The 22807-nt window shown below is 30.3% G+C and overlaps 3 protein-coding genes across 3 annotated transcripts; 2 read left to right on the forward strand and 1 right to left on the reverse strand.

Annotated features, from left to right (window-relative positions):
- Positions 1 to 3111: 3111 nt before the first annotated feature.
- Positions 3112 to 6063, forward strand: BP01DRAFT_386021 (uncharacterized protein; the record flags this gene model as incomplete). Its single annotated transcript, XM_025577649.1, has 3 exons — positions 3112 to 3276; positions 3333 to 5805; positions 5876 to 6063. 3 exons carry the CDS (start codon positions 3112 to 3114, stop codon positions 6061 to 6063), a joined length of 2826 nt encoding a protein of 941 aa, XP_025427865.1.
- A 280-nt stretch (positions 6064 to 6343) lies between these two features.
- Positions 6344 to 8681, reverse strand: BP01DRAFT_157953 (putative C6 finger domain protein). Its single transcript, XM_025570674.1, has 2 exons — positions 8373 to 8681; positions 6344 to 8196 (listed from the first exon to the last, which is right to left on the reverse strand). The coding sequence occupies exons 1-2, from the start codon at positions 8472 to 8474 to the stop codon at positions 6427 to 6429; spliced, it is 1872 nt and encodes a 623-aa protein (XP_025427866.1). The 5' UTR covers positions 8475 to 8681; the 3' UTR covers positions 6344 to 6426.
- Positions 8682 to 9078: 397 nt separating this feature from the next.
- On the forward strand, positions 9079 to 11256 carry BP01DRAFT_406408 (uncharacterized protein; the record flags this gene model as incomplete). The annotated part of the gene is made up of 10 exons (XM_025578769.1): positions 9079 to 9553; positions 9640 to 9693; positions 9765 to 9772; positions 10277 to 10290; positions 10362 to 10398; positions 10529 to 10545; positions 10623 to 10645; positions 11059 to 11091; positions 11149 to 11154; positions 11251 to 11256. The coding sequence occupies exons 1-10, from the start codon at positions 9359 to 9361 to the stop codon at positions 11254 to 11256; spliced, it is 393 nt and encodes a 130-aa protein (XP_025427867.1). The 5' UTR covers positions 9079 to 9358.
- Between the last annotated feature and the right edge of the window lie 11551 nt (positions 11257 to 22807).

Here is a 22807-nt window from a genome sequence, read left to right on the forward strand (position 1 = left end):
AATAGCTGAAGAGCTATTTCATCTGTTTATGCAAAATTCTTTTAGGTGTGTGCGAACTAAGCTAGCACTAGTTTAGTGTATAGTGTGCGAGGCCTCAGGCACCAACTGGTGCCTGAAGCTGAGCTCTATATCAGGGCCTTGGTCCCATAACAAGAATATACTATTAGAGTATAATTCTAAGTAAAAGATATCTTACCCTGGATATAAAGAGAATCAAATATCTTATTGATAATTTTCTAATCTTATTTCCTAATATAGTATATTTATAGCTTTAATAACTTGATATTTCTCTTTATAAATATTTCTAGTTATTAGTCTTTAGATATATTAGTAACTCTAATATTAGATCTATCTAGCTTTATCTATATATTATATTAATTGATTATCTAAGTAAGTAGTTTATTTAACTAAATATTTATCTAAAAAAATTATATTATTCTAAGTTTATTTTTTAATCTATTATCTATAAAATCTATATTATACTTTAGTATCTTCTTTTTATGAAGATATTTTTTTAGTCTTCTATTCATATACTTTATAGAGATAAAGAATACATCTACTTATAAACTTAGAGATTTTAATATCTATATCTATATATATTATAGAAACTAAGACTTTTTAGCTTATTTTTAATAATTAGTAAACTATTAAAAAGATATAATAGTATATAGAATAACTAAGCTTTTAAGATCTTCTACTATAAAATAAAAATTTAATTCAATAGTAATTTTAAAAGTATTTATATGTAAAATAAATTACTGAATATAATATATTAAATTTTTAAGCTAGTTTAACTAGTAATTATTTTATCTCTAGCCCAAAAATAATTATAAAGTATATTTTGGATAAAAGTTTATAAGAATAATGATTTATACTAATTTTAGTATTAAAAGATCTTATATTAGTAGTTTAGTAGATAATTAAAATTATTGATATTTCTAATGTGTTGGGTGCGGAAGTGGGGTATCCCGAGACTTTTGATTACTTATTGTAAGTGGGCGGTGGGGCAAGGTATCTTAATGCCAAACTTGGCTGTTTTGGAACATGCTGTCAAGACTCATCATTGTCACCTCTTCCCTTGAGTGACACTGTCTTAATGGACTGCATGATGATGAATTGAATGAATCCTGGAGCTTGTCATTGAAGCTTGCATCTACAAGATGCTGCAGCATATAGGGTCTATACCATGCTGGTATAGTCTCATTTGCCATACACCAAAAGACACATTTGGAAAATGTTTTGACTTGTTTGACTGGATGAATAGTAAACTCAGCTCTTCACAAAAATAGGTCTTTCTGCATACTTGGTTGTAGTGAACTCCGTGCAACTTCCTAGTGGTGATCAAGGAAACTAACAGCTTACTATGTATTGATGCACAATAGGTGGATGGCTTGTCACACCTAAGGAGCCCCATGAGTGCTGCAGGGAATTGGTGGTTATAAACCTCATCTACCAAGTATGTGTAATGGTTGAATGGTGTTGTAACCCTCAGTAAGTAATATACTTGATTTATTATACTGCCAGCTCTTGAATATGTGTTATTGTGCACACTGCACAGTACTCTGTAGTATGGCCTATGGAGTACTACTCTGCCTCAAAGTTCTATTTGAAATCCTTTACATGGTGGTGTCCTGCCCCACATAATCCCACCACTAACCCTGCACTAGCGTAACTAGCAAACACCTGCTTGATTTCTGTCTATACTCTGTACTACTAGTACCTCCTTATCGAAGGATATGCTGCATCTCCGCATACGCCCCTGAGAGCTGTACTGCCTATCCGAGCAAGATCATATATCCTTATTCTGCTTTCTAGCTTTCACGTACCAAGGAGAGTCTCTTATCAAATAATTACATTTTCGAAACATTCCTTGCGAATGAATAGGTAGCCTCTGGTTTTGAAATCAGTCGCATCGCGTTGAGCCTGCCTCATGCACATCGGCAGGTGTCTCCAAAATCGCAATTGACCGACAGAAGGCAGCCACTGAATTTCAAGGTTAGCTTTTGTGCTAGCACGACTTCGCACCCAATCATTTATCTAGACCTGGAGGTTGCATTCTCAATTTTCTTACGCCTGTATATTTCCAAGCATGAATCATTATTGAGTCACTATCACCGTGAACAGTGCCACTATTTCCAACAGTACCGCCTCTTCATCTGTCTGAAAGCCTGCTAGCCCATCCCGGCGAGCAATACGAGCACGCTGCACTGGCATTCACGTGTGGAATGGTACGTCTTGAAGCTTGGTTACATATAGATTTAGGAGATCTTCACCTAAGTGCAGCTGTGATTTTGAATCTGTTGTTTTCACAACTAGCCCTGTTCCACCATGCTTTTAAATCTCCCAGCAGAGCATGAGTCTGGACCAATGCTCAATCTTCCAGGTTCACGCCTGCCTCCGAGTCCTTCCACACCGCGAGATATGAGCTCCCAAACCGAATCAAACCACATACATAACGCGGCCAGAATCTGTCCCATTGCACCCACAGTGGCTAATGCTTCATCGGGTGTCGATTCAGCAGGAAATCAAAAATTCACAGAGAGCGATATCCGGGAAGGGATCGGTAGTCTCAATCGTTGGTCACAGTCGACAATATCTAGCAGAGATTCTTCCACAATTTATCCTCGAAGTTCCTCCCAATTGTTCATGACGGACAACGATATGCTAGAAAATCAAACGAGGCCAACTAGCAACCCAGGCTTAAATATTTCGCGGACATCACCCATAATAAATGATATTCGGAATTCCTATGGGCCCCGCCATCTCCGAGAATCCTCACACGAAATTCACAGCGGACCCTCGACATTCAGCGCAGATGAGGCAACCATATCCAGTCGTGGTACCGCGGCTGCAACTGTGCTGCCATTCGGCAATCAAGAAAAGCAGACCACCCAGCTTCCTAATCTATTTCAAAACCCGTGGACTTCCAGACGTAGCCACGAGGCTGAGAAACCGGTGTCAGGAACGGAAGTTCATTACACCAATCATACGTCTGAATCCCACAGTCCTCGCACTCAAGGCTTGGACATAGCTCTCCATACAGATTCAGAAGTATCTCCCATGAAAGGCAACGTATATGAAAGGAGGAAACGTGGCCAGTCCCAGAAAACAATGCTTTCGAAAGCGTTACAGAAAGCGAACACCGCGGTTCTTCTTGACAATGCCGCTAATTTTGAAGGAGCGATGGAGGCTTACAACGATGCCTGTCAATTACTTCAGCTGGTAATGGATAGAAGCGATGGAGGTGAAGACGAGAAGTTGAAGCTTCGAGAAATAGTGAGTTCCCTCGCAGGATATACGTGAATCAGTACTGCGGGCTGAGATGAAAAAAGCGTGATACCTACATGATTCGTATAAACGAGCTTCAATGTATGGACTTTTCAATCAGGAATGTCGATAGCAAAGCCCTCCCTGAGCGACCTCGCAGTGAAGAGTCTTATATCGAATATTCGTCAGTGCAGAACAACGAGGCCGGGTCATTATCAGGAGAGGGTTCCAATCGCTCGCAGCGTGGCTCTGATGCGCAGTCGGTGTTCGAAATGACAACAACTGTACCGTCTGGGCAGACCTCTTTGCATCAGCTGTCGCTATTACCATCTGCGATCACTGAAGATAAATTCAGAACCGCTTCTGTTGGTGACTGGACTAAGCGCGCTCTGGGACTGGAAGAACATAATATTCAGTCTCCGTGCCAGCCATTCAACGAATACGTTAGAGATCCGGCCACCACTAAGTATGAGCTTACACAAGAACCTATCAGTGAGCCAAGATCTGTTGATGCGTCCTCATCTGGGATGCCGTTATTGAATCCTCATGCGAAGGGTGTTCACGAAACGACATCATGGCTTGATACCATTGACGAGTCCGGTGCTTCATCCCCTGCTTCTGTTCATTCAAACTCCTCATCCTTATACCTGCGCCATAGAGGAGCTCACGAATCTATGGTTGGGACTGAAGCTGAGTTTGATGCCGCCATGGATGCAGCCGTCGAAGCCGCATATGATGATAGCCTAGAGCTGACACCTGAACCCAACTATGATGGTGTGGTAGAACATCCCCGCGCAGTTATCAAGCCTCTGAAGCAACCCGTCACAGAGTTTGGACGGGAAGGAGAAATTGTTCCAAGTCAAAATCCTCTAGGTACCTTTGATGAAAGGAATCTTCGGAGGTCTTCTGGCCATGAAATAGGGTATCTAGATGACGATGCCGAGGAAGAGGAGCGCTTGTTGGAGGAGATGACGAGAGGCTATGTCATGGATGAATTTGAGTTTGGTATTCTGTCCAAATCCGCCCTTCCTCGGCAGCAAGCATTGAGCGATCAGCCTACTCGATCACAGGAGAGCATGGCGCTAGCTGCTACCCATGGTGAACTGGACGCAACGCTGTATACCCCTCTTAATGCTACGAATACCGACGCACGCACTTCTAGCCAGTCAAAGGGGAGCCTGTTAATACCAACCACGAAGTCCATGTTAAGTCCGTTGGTTGGCTCAGGTGTTCGAGCACGAAGGCTGTCAGGTCAACGAAACACCGAGCTGAAAATTGAAACAAAGTCTCACCTAGACACTCGCTTGGTCACCTCAATAGTACGAAGTCCGGACACATTCGTGTTTCGTCCAGGAATGGACCATCAAGATGAGCACCAACTTAGCGTCGGCAATGGTTCCAACAAAAATTCAAGCTCCGCTTCTGGTGTTCGATCTCTTGTACAATCGAAGAGACGCAATGTGTCAGTTGGTTCCTTCACTGAAGACATATTAGCACATGGGACCTGTAGAAGGAACCAGGATATTGACAAGGCCTGGCATACAAAACCTCCTTCGCCAACTCGTCCAATCGGTAAAGTAGCGTCGGCGCCAGACGGTCTAGACAAATCGCATGACGGCTTGGGTCCTTCCTCGATGCGCAATATATCAGTTTTAGGGACAGAGATGCCGTCGGAGTCTCCGAACACTCCGTTAAATAATGTTTCTCACATGTCAGAAGCTCAGAAAGCGCCCATTACTGCTTCTTTACCCATGTTACCTACCCCAACTGGGACAAACATCGGTGCAAATGGCTCACCAAGCCGGGGCCTTAATCTTTTTGACACCCACATTCATTCTCCAACGAGTCCCGGCTCGCCGAATGTGATGGCTGCTGATCCTCCACTCCCATTGGAGCCATGTCCTGAATCGTTTCTTTTACGGCCATTTTGGCTCATGCGATGCATCTATCAGACAATGGCACATCCACGTGGCGGCTACCTATCCACAAAGCTTTTCGTCCCACGAGATGTTTGGCGCGTCAAGAATGTCAAAATCAAGGCGGTTGAGGAGAAAGTATCAAGTTGCGACTTGTTGACGGCCGCATTGCTGAAATTGGCCCAAGTCGATACCTACGATGCTGATGCAATTTTAGAGGAGATGCAGTCATTAGAGAGTGTACTTGATCAGGTGCAAATTTTGCTGTCAAAGAAAGTTGGAAGCGAGGTTGGCGTGCATGGGGCTATGACACTCCTCAAGTCTAACCAGGCGTTCGATGATACACTGAATAATGACATATCATTCTCCAAGCCGTCGCCTGGACCCAGCAAGTCTTATTTGACATCATGGCGCAAATTGCGTTCTAAAAATGCCGGCTTTGCAGTGGCAGCTGCGGCGTGCTCGAAAGAGTCGAGCAGGGACTTCTCGACAAGTAATTCTGTGCCAATGACTTCAGTACCTTCTCAACACACCAAGCGCAATTTTTCACAGTTGCAGCTTAATGGAGGCAGCAATTATATGGGAGCTCTGGCCCGACTTTGTGATGCCGTCCAGGTCTTAGGTAAGTCGATTTGTTGCTGTCAAGTCGTTTCTCGTCTTTGAATTTGTACTCTAATCCGCCAATTCTCCAGATCAAATCGCCCAACAAGTCGAAGATCCCGGTCTAAAGCATTCTTCTCCGACTCTTGTTGGTCTTGAATTGAGCACTCGCCATGCTGCTGAATTTTTCGGCTTCTACATTTGTCGATTTGCACTGAACGATATCGGGCTGATGCTCGATAAATTCATCAAAAGGGGAAGTGAGTGGGTCTTGATTTGATCATGACCACAACTCATAAGACCCTGCTTCATGTATATAGTTTTAATCTCACCTTCGCCGCAACATTTAAACTTTTCTATAGCTGCCGCCTTGGATTCTTGCCTCTCTTCCTAGTACGCGGAATCGTAGGTTTGCCAAATTTGACAAATTATTATAAACCCCCGATTAGCGCTATTTTTGAGCCTTATAGCGCATGAGACACCTCGAACAAAGCTTTCATATTTGCTGTTTGCAGGCCACCCCGAAATGGCTTCGGCACAGAATCCTGGTCTCGATCCATCTTTCCCAGGAGTTCCTTTGCTAAGCCCTGCCGCGAAACGGGTTAAGAAGGAAGCAGCGAGGCTGAATGGTGAAGATTATGGTTCAAGTTTGCTTGGCCATTGTCGTCAGGCATGTTTGTCGTCTTCTCTCTGCATCACGTATGATTTCCGCAGATAGTTTGAGGCTTGGAGCGAGGTGTGCATATCGATCAACTTCTTCTTTCACGCCACTGATGATTGCATTGACCCGGGACGACGAAGGTAGGAGCGCGGAAAGCGCGGGGGACATGGTTGAGCCCATAATCAATAAGGTCTGTGAAACCATAGAAAGGGCACCTTGCCAAAGGTAAGGAAGGTGACCTTCACGATGGCGACTGATGTGGTCAAGCTGGTTTATTGTCGCATCTAGACATCGCCGACAGCATTCTCTTACCATCGGATCTGCAGATATCTGCTCATGTTGGAGTACCGCCAAGATGTAAGGGCGATAGATAATCGTGCGACATGCGAAGTACCGGAGTCTCAAAACGGTCTGGACGGAGTTCGAAGCTGGCTGGGAGGAAAGAGGGAACCGAACAGCCTGTGGCAACCCTTCGTACCACTGAGAAAGCTGAAAATCCAGCTCCGAGGCAACCGGGCCAAGAGACGCAAGCGTGAGAGAGTTCCCTTCCTGATAGATGACATGACTAACTCGGTTCAAAAGCCTTCTCAAGGCAATCTCAGCCAAGAAGTACCAAAGCTCATCATGTCCTACCACCGCATCTACGACGGTGTTCTCCCGGGGTGTGCTGCTTTGGTTTTCATCCTCGTAATCTTCCGGCTCGAAGCCACCTGGGAGATCAACAATTTCTTCGTAGTGCACGATTCCGGAGTGCGGAAGGTCTAGCTCTGCCAGCAAATCACTTTCATGTAGAAGAGTATTCCAGTAAAGTCTCGTGCTCAGTTCTCTCCATTGAGCTGATACACGGGACGGGTTGCCAAAAAGCAGCTGTAGCTTTAAGCTAGCACTTGAAAGTAATGTCCAAGCTTCCAATGGCCTAACCAAGTAGAACAGATAGGCGGAGGCCAGAATGTTGCATTGGGCGGCGAGAACAGAGTTACGCATAGTGACATTGGGTAGGAGGCCCCATGCGGCAACAAAATATGGCAGCCCTGGCGGATCCGCCTCGGGCGAAAGAGTTGAGATGCTTCCGTATTGACTTGCACATCCTAATGCAAGAACTAGAAGAACGACGCAGCTTTCTGCCCCGTCTTGAAAGCTAGACGATATAGCCATGTCGTAGTAACGAGGCCAGGAATATGGGTTAACGCAGGCATACCAGACATTGACGCGCGCGAAAAAAGCCTTAGCGTGTGTTGTAGCATTAGATATATCGAGCCCGACATATGACGGTATCCGCAGTGGCTCACGTGCCATCTCGAGCTGCAACAGGGTATGAGGATCGTAGGGCGAGGCGACGAGATCTCGGATAAAAGGCCACTGCAACAAGTTCAGCGCTGGCGTTGTATGCAGTTTAGGCATTGTCGATATATTTGTTGGGGAATTCGCCCAGAACCCAAGCCCGACAACAGCGGTCCTTGACGGTGCTGCTGTGTTTTCTGCTCGATTGATAATAACGGCATCACCGTTACTGGCAGGATCATTGACAGTCTCGGACGTTGTTGAAGACAGGGGTGAATTGCTGAATTCGCCAATCAGCCTAGAACGCAACAGGCACTCTATTTTATCAAGCTTCTCAATGATTAGTTTGTCACCAGCATCTAGCTTGATGCCCGGCTCTCGATATATACATTCCGCATCAAGATCGGCACAGAGCTGGCATCTCGGGCGTTCGCCATTACATCTCGTTTTGCGTAGACGACAAATTTGACACTATCATGTCGTCAACTATCTATGCAACAAGGAGTTGTGCATGCAACAAAGTACAATACGCAAGATTAGCCTCCGACGCTTCTGCATAGGCGGTAGCACCGCAGAATCTCAAGTACTTGGATGGAGCGATGAAATGGATTGAGACGGATAAAAGGGAGATAGCGAAAAAGACATACTGCTACAGTTGCGCGTCGCCGAGGATAGTCCACTGCTTCAGCATGGTACCGTTTCCGCGGTAAAGAAACTTCGTAAGCCTCCTCCGTGTCACGAGAAGACATGACTGAGCGCGAGATGGGGGATTATTATGTGGCTCTGGGGGAACAAACGAGATAAAGACCGCGCAGCTTTGGGGGAGGTCTGGGGTAGAAACACAGAGCAACGGGCAAATCCGCTTGATGTCAATAAGACAAACAGCGGTCGCAATTGTATTAAAGATACCGTCAGCCAAAGTTTCTGATAAATGTGTGAGATATCTTCCAGGCCATACTCATGACTACCGATACTGTCGAGACGACAAGACGGTCCAGGAAGTTAACCACGCTCGAAGACGACTACTGTCCGTGGCTGTAAAGACCAAATCATTCTTCCCCATCAAATCATTTGACCCTACGACGAACCTCCGCTTACTAGCCTGTACTAGTTAGCGCTCAAATGAATATGATTCGAAGAGAAGTAAGCACCCGGGGATTCGCCTATGTCAGCGCCTCTCGAATTACGGAGACGAAGCGATATGAGCCTCTAAGGGTCCTATAGTACTGCTGTATATCAAGAAGAGTCCTCCTCCCTTCTCCGCGAAGGCTAACAAACTTTATGGTAACAGAGTTTTGAATCACTGATATTTCATAGCCTGCCGGCTGTTGATCTGCATTTGCAATGAGCATGTGGGGCCCTGTTAGACAAATGTTGATGTAAGCAACATTCAGGACCGACAGTACCTTGTCATCTGATCACAATCGATTCGGGATCTCTTATGGTATTGACACTTGGCTTCGCATTGCTTACACAGCCAGATATGGTCAGAATGTGACTCTTTCTGTGTTAAAACCTAGGAAAAGCAGTATGCTGCTTTTTTGCACGCAGCCCGCTTTTTTTGCCTATATCAAGCAGTCGGAGTACGTGGTCAACTGTTTTTCGGCAATTATTATGGGAGAGAAGCAAAGAAATGGTGATGATCGCAATAAAGCTAGGGTATATATTAGAACACAATCTCAGCAATTGCTATGAGTATTGCATAAGTGGGGACAATATGAGTGCTTTGTCTGCGGGTGTTTCCATCGGCCAAGGGTGTTCCAAAGCACACCAACCCCTTTGGGCGGCTAGATCATGTGACTTGGGAATGAAATATGGGGTAGGAGAGGTGTGCACCAAAAGTCTTTGCACCCTTGGACCCACTTTATATGTTTATTTCTGTTATCAATAGTAATACTATAGTAACTGTAATAGTGGAAGACAGCAAGTCGATTCTGCCATGATATTCCGCCTCGGAGTGGGATTATAGTTAGTTCATCCTGTCTTAGAATCCTATATAGCTATTACTAAGCTCAATAGTTTATATTATAATCTTTTAGATATCTAGGTAGCTTATTATATTAGATAATTTATCTAGAAAGTTATTTGTTATATATAAGCTACCTAATTAAATAATCTATTTATATAATTAGTCCATATATAGAATTATATTAATTCTAGATTTTATATATAGCTTACTTATTCTACTAAAATCACTATTATTAGTAAATTTCTTAAGATTCTTAATTAGTAGTAGTATAATTAAAAGAATCTAGTCTATATTATTTATAATAATTAGAGATATAGTAATATCTTTTCTAGTTTTAGAAATATTTTCTATTCTTATAATAAAGATAAGTATAAGAATACTAATACTAATATAGAATTAAAATAATTTAATCTAACTCAAGCTAACTAGTAGAGAAGCTTCTATCTATTCTAACTAAGATAGAATAATAAATAGAATAGTAGCTAAAACAGGAATAACCAAGCTAATCAACTATAATATAACTAGATGTTCCTAAATCTATAGATAAATAACTATAATAATAGTAATAATTACTAATCTTAGAATTATTCTTAGGAGTAAAACTATAATAGTAATACTAAAAATAATATAAATATCTTAATAATCTACTAATAACATAATCCACAAGCGAGCTGGCTGCACAAGCAAGCCGGCTTCCGCGCCCAGTAAAATATGCTTCTATAAAAAGATGAAGCTATTATAGTCCTCTATATCAATAAATAATATGTTTAATTTATGTTTTAATATATTAAACAGCTTGTTCTTTTATATCTAACTGTATTATACTTACTGTAGTAAGATAGTATCTAGTAGTAAGATTATTCCTTATCTATAACTAATTCTATAGACTAACTTCTACTAGTCTAATTAGTCTTATTAGTTTAATTAGATATATTTCTTATCTCTTTAATAGTAAGATTATTAAAATTAGCTATTTAATAATAAGATCTCTTCTTTTTATTATTCTATTTTTCTAATCTAGTCTATAGATTATTAACTTTCTACTTAAATAAAGTAGTTTAGTTAGTAATAATTTTATATCTCTTAATAATATAAGATAATCCTATTTTTATCTATAATAATAGATTAATTATATATTTATAAAGAAGTCTTTTAATTATATTTTTATATCTCTTTAATTATCTTGTATTCTTAGATATTTTTAGTATTATTAATATAGTATAGATACTATTAGTTAGAGTAGACTTATAGAGCTATATAATTAGCTTACTAAAAACCTTATTTAACTAGAATAGAACTAATTCTAAAGCTCTAAAGATATTATATATAGTTAATTCTCTAAAGGCAAGAGAATATACTTCTAGATATATATCAAAGAAATTAATCTTATCTATATAGTAAGTACTCTAGTTGATTAGCCTTTCTATTAAGCTATTATATACTTATTTTAATAGTATAAAGTAAGTAATATTAAGTAGTTAATAAAGATATAAAGAATATAGAGATATATAGATAGAAATAATACTATTTTAATTATATATATTATTAAATTCTAGAGTTAGATAAGAGTTATATCTATTAAGGATTAAGAAACTATATTATTTAATTTACTAATTCTTTATAGAAGAAATAAAGTATTCTTAAAGCTAATATAAACTAATCTTATAAAAAGTCTAACTATTTAGTAATAAGTTAATATACTAGTTAACTAGAATAAAGTCTTAGATTTATATCTTAATATAGACTTTACTCTTAAAAATTAAGTATAGTCTTAATACTATACTAGTAGTATTAATATACTTAATTAAGATTATCTATTCTTAATTCTTTAGCTGAATAAGAGATAGCTTATCTATATAATTAGATCTTATAATTATATAGACTATAGCTACTATTTCTATTATAAAGCTAGTTTCATTAAAATTTTAGATATTTTTATTAAGAATACTATATTTCTTCTTTATAGCTTTAAACTAGTTAAACTACTTATTTAGAGCTTAGAATCTTTATATTTAATATACTAGATATTATATCTTTAAGTAAAATAACTTTTTAAAGCTAATATATACTTAATAAAGTTATTTATCTAGTTCTTATCTACTAAGACTATAGAATCCAAGTTACATTTTTAAAGAAGAATAGTAGTTATATTCTAAAAATATAATAGTTAAGAATAAAGTCTATATTTAATAAATAATAATATCTAGTCTTTTAAGACTTCTTCTTTAAGAATAGTTAATTTTATAGAGTTAGTATATATTTTAAGATATAATTTAACTCTATTAAGTTATTATTATAGAGTTAAATATAGAATATTTAACACCCTTGCAGCTTTATTTATAAGTAGAATTTTACTAGTTTAAATAGTCTTAACTATAAGATAGATATAGTCTTCTTATTCTACTAAATAATTTAGTAATTAAGGTATATTTAGTAGTATTATTAATAATTAAATTACTTTAAGTTAAAGAATACAAAAATAATATGCATGGAAGCCGGCTCGCTTGTGCGGCCAGCTCGCTTGTGGATTATGTTAGTTCATCCATGTATTATTAATTTAATAGTTATAATATTAATAATCTCAAATCTTCTTATATTTAATTTAGAATTTTATAATTTCTTTTAAGAGGTAAGATTAGTTTTAAAGAATAGAAACTATTATTATTCTATATTTAATTAATTAATATTATTCTTAATAATTCTAATTATTCTTCTTTAATTATCTATAGAATATAGTATATTTCTATAATAATTGTAATTAATTAGTAGTTTAAAACTAGAAGACTTCTTTATTTCTAATATCTTATTTTAGTTATTTCTAGATTCTTTAGCAGAAAATCTTACTATAGTTAGAAATACTATTAATTAATTATAAGACTATTAGTGATTAAAAGATAAGTTACTAAACTATAGTAGAGAATTGAATGAATATATATATATACATATATATAGCATTAGTTTTAAATTAGTCTAATAAATATCTTTTATTAAGTAAATCTATAATAAATATTTAGATTAAAGATATTCTATAATTTAAGAATTTTTTATATCTAGAAGTAGTAAGAATAGTTTTATAATTTAGGTTATAACTTTTAAAAAATATCTTTTAAGTTTTATTATAATCATTATAAGATATATAAGACTATAAGTTATATAAGTATAATATATTGATAAAGATAATATTAATATCTTTATAAACTAGCTTTTAGAGTAAAAGAAAAATATCTACTATTTATAGTTAATTCTCTTAAAGTAGACTCTTTTTCTTATCTAGAATATTATTATATTAAAGATCAATATAAAAAGTTAATCAAAAAATCTAATAGAGAAATAACTAAGATTCTTAAGTTTTATATTTATTTTAATGTTTTAGAGTAATATTTTTCTAGGACTTCTAAGAAAAAATAAAATTATATCTTTTTTATAATATAATATCTTTTTATAAAATTATTCTTTAACTTATTATTATAGTAAAGAGTATATTTATTATTTATTTAAAGAATAAAGTAAGATAATATCTATTACTAATTATTATTAGAATCTATATATATAGTAATAAGAATATAAATAGAGATCTAATATATTTAATATATTATAAAAATAATAATAATTCTCTAAGAAAAATAAATTTTAATATTCCTAATCTAGTTTTTCTAATTCAAATTATAAATTATTATAATATTTTCTACATAATAGTACTAAATATCTTACTAATTACTATAAAAAGAAAAGAAAAAAGTTAGTCTAGATTTAAGAACTATAAGTTAGAAGATCTACTATAGAAAACTAGAATAGACTAAGATTAACTCTTTTATTTTAATTATATTTTTAGAAGTAAAACTCTTAATAAGATATTAATATCTATATAAATACTCTAGATTAGAAAGATTAATATAGATATTAATAGTATTAGAGTTTCGGTTCTTTTTAAATAGAATTTATTGGACTTTCATATAATTCTCACTTTTCCATACAAACTTAGTATAGAAGTAAGGTCAAAGCAAGGTCAGAGTAAAAGATAATAAAAATCAAAAGAATCAAAGATATAATAAAAAAGAAAATAAACAAGCTACTAATTTTAAGATATAATTAGTTCAAATTAGTTCAACTTGTTCCCAGGAGATAGTAGAATAAAGCAGACTATTTAAGCCAAATCCTTTGTTTATTTATTTCTAATTGGAAACTGAAATATTCAGAATGCAGGGGTGAGAATGCAGAGTGAGAATACAGGGGTGAAATAGTCAGGGATAAATAGATTGGGCTGGAACAATGGTTTAAATAACTCAATCAAGGGGATTAGGGCTAGGGTTTGGTAGTCAGATGATCTGCCAGTCTGACAAATAGTTATATAGTATAAAATCTAATTAGTATTAATTTATATAGTAATACTTCTTTTCAAAATTACCAAAAGCTTTATCTTAAATAAAAGCTATTAATTATATCTCTATTATTATCTATAGAGTATAGTAATTTATATAATATTATTAATATAAGAGAAATTCATTAATATTCTATTAGACTATATATTACTATTAATTAGGAGAATCTAGTATTATTATCTATAACTATACTTATAGATTACAAAATCTATCTTTTTCTATAGAATAAAAATTGATAGTTTAAATCTAATAAAATAATAAATCATTAGAATACTATAAAAATAATTCTATTCTATTAGAATTAGTTATTATTAATTCTTTAATTCTTCTAGTTTTAATTATCTTTTACTTTAATCTTACTTTCACCTTACTTCCATACTAAGTTTGTATAGAAAAGTGAAAGTTAAATAAGAGTCTAATGAATCTTTTTTAAAAAGAACCAAAACTCTAATAGAGTACTTTAGATTAGAGACTCTTTAGTATTATTTACTTATTTAAGTACTAGTATTAATATTCTAAGAAGATTTAATATTCTACTAAGACTTTCTTAATTATATAAATCTTTAATTATCTATAGATTAAATCTAATTTAATATATATCAAGTATACTAGTGTATAGTTCTAGTATTTTTTAATTTTATAATTGAAAAGATTAGATAAAAATAATCCTATTAATATTTTATTTAAACTATTTAAATTAGATAAAAGCTTCTATAATAATAATATTATATAAATATTCTAGAAATAGTTAGTATCTATTCTAGTAGTATTTAAGAATAAGAAATTCTAATTTAAGTATAGTTAGATATCTTTATAAATAAGATCTAGACTTGGTACTTATAAAATATTAAGTAGATCTATAAGTACTACTAGTATAGAAATAGTTAAATAGTATTATAGTTTAGTAATAAGGATTCCTTATTTATTCTAAGAATACTATTGTTATTACTGAGATAAGATAGAGATCAACTCTATTGAAATAATACTTAAAGACAAATAAAACTAGTTGAATTCACTATTACTAGAACCACTGCAGATATCTATATTTGGAGATGGGTATTCTTACTATATAAATATATAATGATAATAACAATATACTAATATAATCTAGAAAGAATTAATATACTCTTTATACTTTTAACATAATTTATTAATATTGATATTATTATTTCTAATCTATTTATTATATTTAGATACATATTTTAATTAAGAAATTAAGTGCTATATTACTAGTAAAACATACTAGCTATAAAGTACTATATATATCGGAGAACTCTTGACCAGACCGACATCCTTCCTTCTCCTGTCTTATGATAACTCTTCCTTTCTTCCTTATTCTATCATCCTGTATTCTGTATTTAAGATCTTGTATAGCAGAGAGAATAATAAATAATAACTTTATATAGTTATAATATCTTAATATCTTAGTATCTAAAAGAGGACTTTAGACCTAATATATTAACTATAAGTTAGTAATCTATTCTGAATAATCTTAGATTTCTTTAGATTTATTTTTTAGAGTATAGAGATTACTCTTCTAATAATCATCTTCTCCCCTTCTTCTTTACTACTAGATAGAGAAGACAGGGTCTGACTATCTTTATATAGAAACAGCTATAATATATTAAACTAGACTATTAGATTATAATATTCTATAATATATTAAGAAGCCAATATATTTATTAATTAGACAAAGATATAGTATACTATACTATCTATATTATTAGAATATCTAAATCATCTAAATTAGTAGATATTATTCTCTACCCTTCTAACTAGAATATTGACCGTCCGGTTTTAAACAAGACTATTAGGGAATTCAGATATCTTACTAAATTTCTACTCTTAGAGTCTATATATACATCTTAGCTAATAGAATAACTAATTCTAGGGATTAATCCAGATTAACTTCTTAGATATATAAGACCAAGATCCTAATCTACTAATAGAGTATTATTCAAACCTGAGTATATAAGAATAATAGATATAGAAGAATTCTAATTTTAAATACTAGAAGAATTAATTCTCTTCTCTTCTATAGATTCTCTATAGAAGAATTTTAATAAGATATCTAAATATTTAACTCTATAAGTACTAAGACAGCTAGTCCTAGAAGTATTTATACTATCTATATAGATTTTAAGTACTTCTAGTAAACCTCAGTTCTAGTATTATTATAAAGTCCCTATCTTAAGAATATTATACTTAGAATCTAAATCTATATTTCTAGTATCTTCTAAATCTATATCTCTAGTATTTATAGTATCTTTATCTAAAGTATCTTTCTCTACTCTAGTACTAATACTATCTTCTTTCTTATTTAATAAATACTTATCCCTTGTCTATTCTAATAATAATAAATAATTAGAGAAACTACCTCTCTTTCTTTATCTTATACTAGATTTTTTAATATTTATTTCTTCTACTTCTTTCTTACTTAACTTATTTATGTCTTTTAATCTATCTATACTAACTAAAAAGCCTATAGAATCTATATAATCTTATTTATAGAATAGTTTAGATACTATAATAGTAATAAGAGCTAAGCTAAATACTCTATAAAGCCTAGTAGATAATAAGTATAATAATATAGCTTAATTCTAGCTTACTAAAATTATAGTAGAATTAAGAAATATAAATTAGTATCTTTATAACTTTAAGTAAGACTATAACTAATATAATTAAAAAGAATATATAAGAAATAAGTATAAAGAATAGTAATACTATAATTATAGAGATAGAAATATTAATAATAATAATTAATAAATAGTCTAATATACCTAAACTTTAAAATCTAATAATATTAATTATTTTTTTCTAGATATAAAGATAGACTAGTATCTTAAATAATAAGAATATATTATATATTTTAAGAATATTAATCTTTTTATTAACTAAGTTAGAGATATAATTTAAGTATACTAAGAACCAGTAGTATATATAAGTATTATTAGTTATCTTTAAGGTATAGTCCTTGATTAGTATCTTATACTCAGTAAATATAAGAAAGATATATATATATCTTTATAAGATAAAATACTTAAAGATCTCTATATTTACTTTAAGTCTAATATAACTTAAGCTCTTATCTATCTGCAAGTAATTAATAACTATAGATAGATAGATATATACCAAGACAGATTAATTCAGATATTTATCTAAGATATTATACATAACTATAAAGCCTTCTATATTAATAATATCTATAATTAATTAATATTAATATTGATATATCTTTATTCTAATCTTACTACTAGTATTAATCTATCTATATAAACTATAATAATAGTTAAATTCCTCGGCTGTCTAGATAGTAAGATACTACTATAATAAAGATACTTAGATAATAGATAGAAAGCCTAGTAGAGATATTAATATAGATCTAATTATTATATAAATAACTATTAAGAAGAATATACTTATTAGAAATACTATACTAATATATACTAAGATTATTTTGATAATAACTTCTAAGACTATAATAACTCTTAGAGATATTAAGAAAACTAATATAATAAAAACTATTATAGTAACTATTCTTTTAGAGACTTCTATATATTCTAGTATAGTTATAATTAGTATAATAATCTTAACTATAGAAAGTCTTGGTTTACTAATATAAATCTAAATACTAACTACTTAAATAATAATAGATATCTCTTTTAGAATAGATAGAATATACTAGAATAGAGTAAATTATAGTTATAGCTATAGCTTCTATATTCTGAATAGTTACTTTTAGCTAATTATTCTTAGAATAAGATAAAGAATATAAATATTAATTCTAGAGATAATAAGTAGTTATAGAACTATATTAGTAAACTATAGTAAGTCTACTAAGTATCTATCTATAATAATTATTAGTTATAGTACTAACTATATATTACTTTAACTAATTCTACTATACCTAATAATCTTAATAATATCTATTCTAATTATAATAAAGAATATAACTATTATAAGGATTAGACTAATATATATTATAGTAATTATTATAATAATAGTTATAATAAGTAGTAGTTTAATTATAATGATAAAGATAATTATATATATCTTATCTCTTTTTTCTCTAATAATAAATCTAATAATTTAGTAGTAATATATAACTACTATTATACTATTTTCTTATCTTATAATAAGTTATATTAAAATATCTCTTATATAGTAATAAGAAATACTAATATTAAAGACTTCTTAAATACTTTAGTATTAATCTAAGATAAGCTATATCTTCTCTTGTCTACAAGGCCTATAGTAAATATAATAGAGGAACACAGAATACTCTACTTAGTAATAAGTAATATAAAAGATTAATCTAATTAGATATATAGTTAAAAAGATATACTATCTCTAAACCCCCCTAACATGATACTATCAATAAGAAGAGATATTATATTAATATATATTAAGTTATCTAATAATATATTTATCTCTACTAGATATAAAGAAGATATTAATATTAATATACTCTATATATAGTATATAGTTATGACTATAGTAGATCTTAACAAGAAGACTAATCTAAGAGCTATATATCTAGATATAGATTATAATTCTACTCTTATTAGTAAAGTTTTTGCCTTAAGTATTAAAGATATTTAGTTTTATTCTATTAGTAAAGATATCTATATTACTAGTATTAGTTCTAAGTATACTATAAATAAATATATTATTCTTTATATATATTCTCTAAAGATTATAATAGAGTAGAAGAATATTAGTCCTCTAATTAAACTCTTAGATATTAAATATTAATATAGTTATATTACTATAAGGATATTTATTATAAATAATCCTAAGTTTAAAGTAGATATACTTATAGTATAGATATAATTAGTTATAAGAGTATTTTATTTAATTACTACTACTAAAAAGTATACCTAGAGGACTATATAAATATATCTATTAATATAGAGATATAAGCTAAAAAACAAGTTAATATATTTATCTATTTAGTAAAATATATTATTATACCAGTCTATACTATAGTATATATATTAATCTATATAAAGATAGATTTATCTAAAGATATAGACTATATCTTTAAATCTTTACCTTATAAGAATCTTATAATCTATATATATCTAGTTAATTTAAATTTTACTTTTATTTAGATAATAAATTAAATCTTATATAAGATTATAGTAGTAAGATATACTAGACTTAGTATAATTATAGATAATAAATTTACTACTATATATTAAGTTAAAGATTATATAGCTGAGCTGGTATACTATCTAGATAAGTATAATTTTAAATACTTACTATAATATATAGAGAAGCTGAGATACTCTAATCTACTTAATCTTAATAGATATTAGTATTATTATTTTACTTAATCTCTACTTAAGAATATATATTAAATCTATATTAAAGAATAATTAGTATATAATATAGACTTTTGAGATTATCTATAAGATAGTAAGATTATAATTAATAGAAGACTAATACTATCTAAATATTATAAGCTCTAAATTAATAAATAAGAATAGAATAATATAAAATATTAATACTACAGATAGCTATATAGTAATAGTTATAATAAAGAGAATCTAGATATAGAGTTTATTCTAGATATAGATACTTTAAGACGAAGACTACCCAAAGACTATAAACTACTCTATTCTATATCTGAAAATACTACTATATTACTAAGGGGTTAGATTGTCTATAGTAAGAACCCTATAGTGATTAGTTGTCTTACTCAGGTAATTAATTAATATAATATATAGACGAAGCTAGATAGATCTAATATTAGAGTTATAAATATATCTAAAGACTAATAGCTAGAAATATCTATAAAGAAAGATACTAAGTTACTAAAGCTGTAAATATATTATATTAGTAAATATGATTAGAAAATTATTAATAAAATATTTAACTTTTTCTATATCTAGAATAAGATATCTTTTACTTAGAATTATATTCTAATAGTATATTCTATCTTTATAATGTAGAGAATAGTAGTCAATCTAATTACTAGTATTAAAATAATTAAAGAATATACTATAGTAGACTTGTAAAAAGCTAATAAGAGGACTATACTAGATCTCTATCTAGTTCTACTATAGAATAGAATTATCTAATTAATAGTAGAATATACTTATATTATAGTAGTAGATATCTATAAATACTTCTACTAATAGTTAATTAAATAAATATTTTATAACTATCTTACTATTATAATATATTAAGACTAAGAAATATTTTATATTATAATTATAAGATTTATTAACTCTATTCTATATATCTAAAGATAGATAGATCTTAATCTTAAGAAATTCTATATATTTTATAGAGCTTATATTAATAATCTTATTATTATATTACTGAGTCTTAATTAGTATATTAAGTATCTATATTATATATTTAGATGTCTATAGATAATAAATATTAAGCTAGAGCTAATAAAGACTTTTATAGTTTTTCTATTAATATAGCTTCTAGAATAATATATAGATAGCCTAGGGCTATCTATTTTTAGAGAAAAACTAGTAACTATCTAGTCTCTATTATTTCCTAATATATTATTAGCCTTGGAATATTATCTTAGGATTATAAATTATTTTAGATATAGAATACTCTAATATACTACTTATATATAGCTACTTTAGGATTAGAAGATTATACTACTTAAAAGCTTACTAAATTAGAAAAACTAAAGCTAGAAGATATACTCTACTAAGACTATATAAATATTAATATCTAAAGAGCTTACTATATTTAAGAATCTATAAACTAAGTTTAATAAGAAAATAGACTAGATACTAGTATACTTCTAATCTGAATAATAGCTATATATTAAACTAGATATATCTAGAAAAGGCTATGACACTGTCCTATATTATATTAATCTAAAGGAGACTTATATAGATATCTCTAAACTATCTCTATATATTTAGATATAATCAGTTCTCTTTCTAAGCAGGGTACTTACTATATATAAGTATAACTACTAGCTAATAGAGATTAAAGTATCTTATCTTATAAAAATAATTTATAAAATAAGATACTATCTTAAAGCTGTATATATACTAATAGTAGTATATATAGACTATACAAGTATAGTAGACCTTACTTAAAAAATAATCTTTAATATAATTATACTAGAGTATCTTAATCTCTATCTTACTTATATATTCTAATTTATATAAGAATACTATCTTAAGATATACTATAAATTAAAAAAGATAAATAATCTAGTAGATATACTATTCTAACTATCTACTAAAGATATATTATATATACTATTTAATCTTAATAATCTTCTTAAAGTAGAATTAGTAGTTATATAGAATAATAGTATTCTAAGTCTACTAGATAGATAATATATCTATTACTATATAATAATAGAGTATAGTACTTTAATAATCTTATTAGCGGATAATTTCAAAGAATATATCTATATAGTCTATCTAAGAGATATATAAGTATCTAGTATTATTCAGATACTATAAAATAATTCTATAATAATACTACTATATATTTTTGAAGATAGTTTATTCTATATACTTAAGAATATTATTATTTTCTTAGATACTACTAAACTAGCTTAAATATATTAAGAATCTTAATTATATATATCTTATTATCTTTTAAAGAATCTCTTTTATATAATTTATAATAATAATAGGTACTAGGATACTAATAAATATCTTACTACTCTCTAAGATTTTATATTATATTAGAACTATATTATACTAGATAAATATATATATTATTACCTAGAATACTTATAAAATTATATATATATATATAAGTCTTTTAGTACTCTATAACTAATTATCTTACTAGTAATTCTCTTTTATACTATAATAATAGATTTTATTATTAGCTTACTACTAGTTAAATATCTATCTATCTATAAAGTAACTATTAATATCCTAGAAGAGTATAATTAGCTTATAGTCTTTATAGATAAATTTATAAAGAAAGTTAGTTTAATATCTAGATATATATAATAGTCTATATCTCTTTAAAGATATTAACTAGTATTATATCTTTAAGAATATAACTAGGAACTACTATATATTTTTATATCTAATTAAGATACTTAATTTCTTAGTAGTTTCTAATCTAGTATATTTAAGAAGCTAAATATATAATAGTACTATTCTACTATATATTATTTATAGATAGACAGATAGATAGAGAGAATAAATCAAATTATTAAAATAATACTATAATATATATATATATAAGATTACTATATCTACTAGATATAGATTCTATCTTAAATTATTAGCTAGATTAATAGTTTACCTAGCTTAACTATAAAGATAAGTCTACATAGTCTTATATATAGTATATCTCTAGGTAACCTCTAGATATAGACCAGATACTTACTTATAGAATAATATTTTAAATTCTGATTAGATACTAAAGAAGTATATAAGTTTATAGCTATTTAGATAAAATATACCTATAATAGAAATTATTAGTTTATAGAATTTAATATTAGAGATAGTATTTATCTTAGACTTTATAAAAGATATAGCCTCCTAATAAGTAAGAATAAGCTAAAGATAATTAAAGATAAGCTAAACTTCTAATATATAGACTTATTATATATCTTAGAAAAAGTTAATAGACTAGTATATTATCTTAAAATTCTACTAAACTAGTAAATCTATTCTATTATTTTAGTAGCTTAACTAAAGTTAGTATCTAAAATAAAAGATTCTTATAATTATTAATACTCCACGCCTTCTCCTATACAGAAAGATAAGTAAAA

The sequence above is a fragment of the Aspergillus saccharolyticus genome (genome assembly GCF_003184585.1).
Source record: "Aspergillus saccharolyticus JOP 1030-1 unplaced genomic scaffold BP01scaffold_41, whole genome shotgun sequence".
Classification (NCBI taxonomy): Eukaryota; Fungi; Ascomycota; class Eurotiomycetes; order Eurotiales; family Aspergillaceae; genus Aspergillus; species Aspergillus saccharolyticus.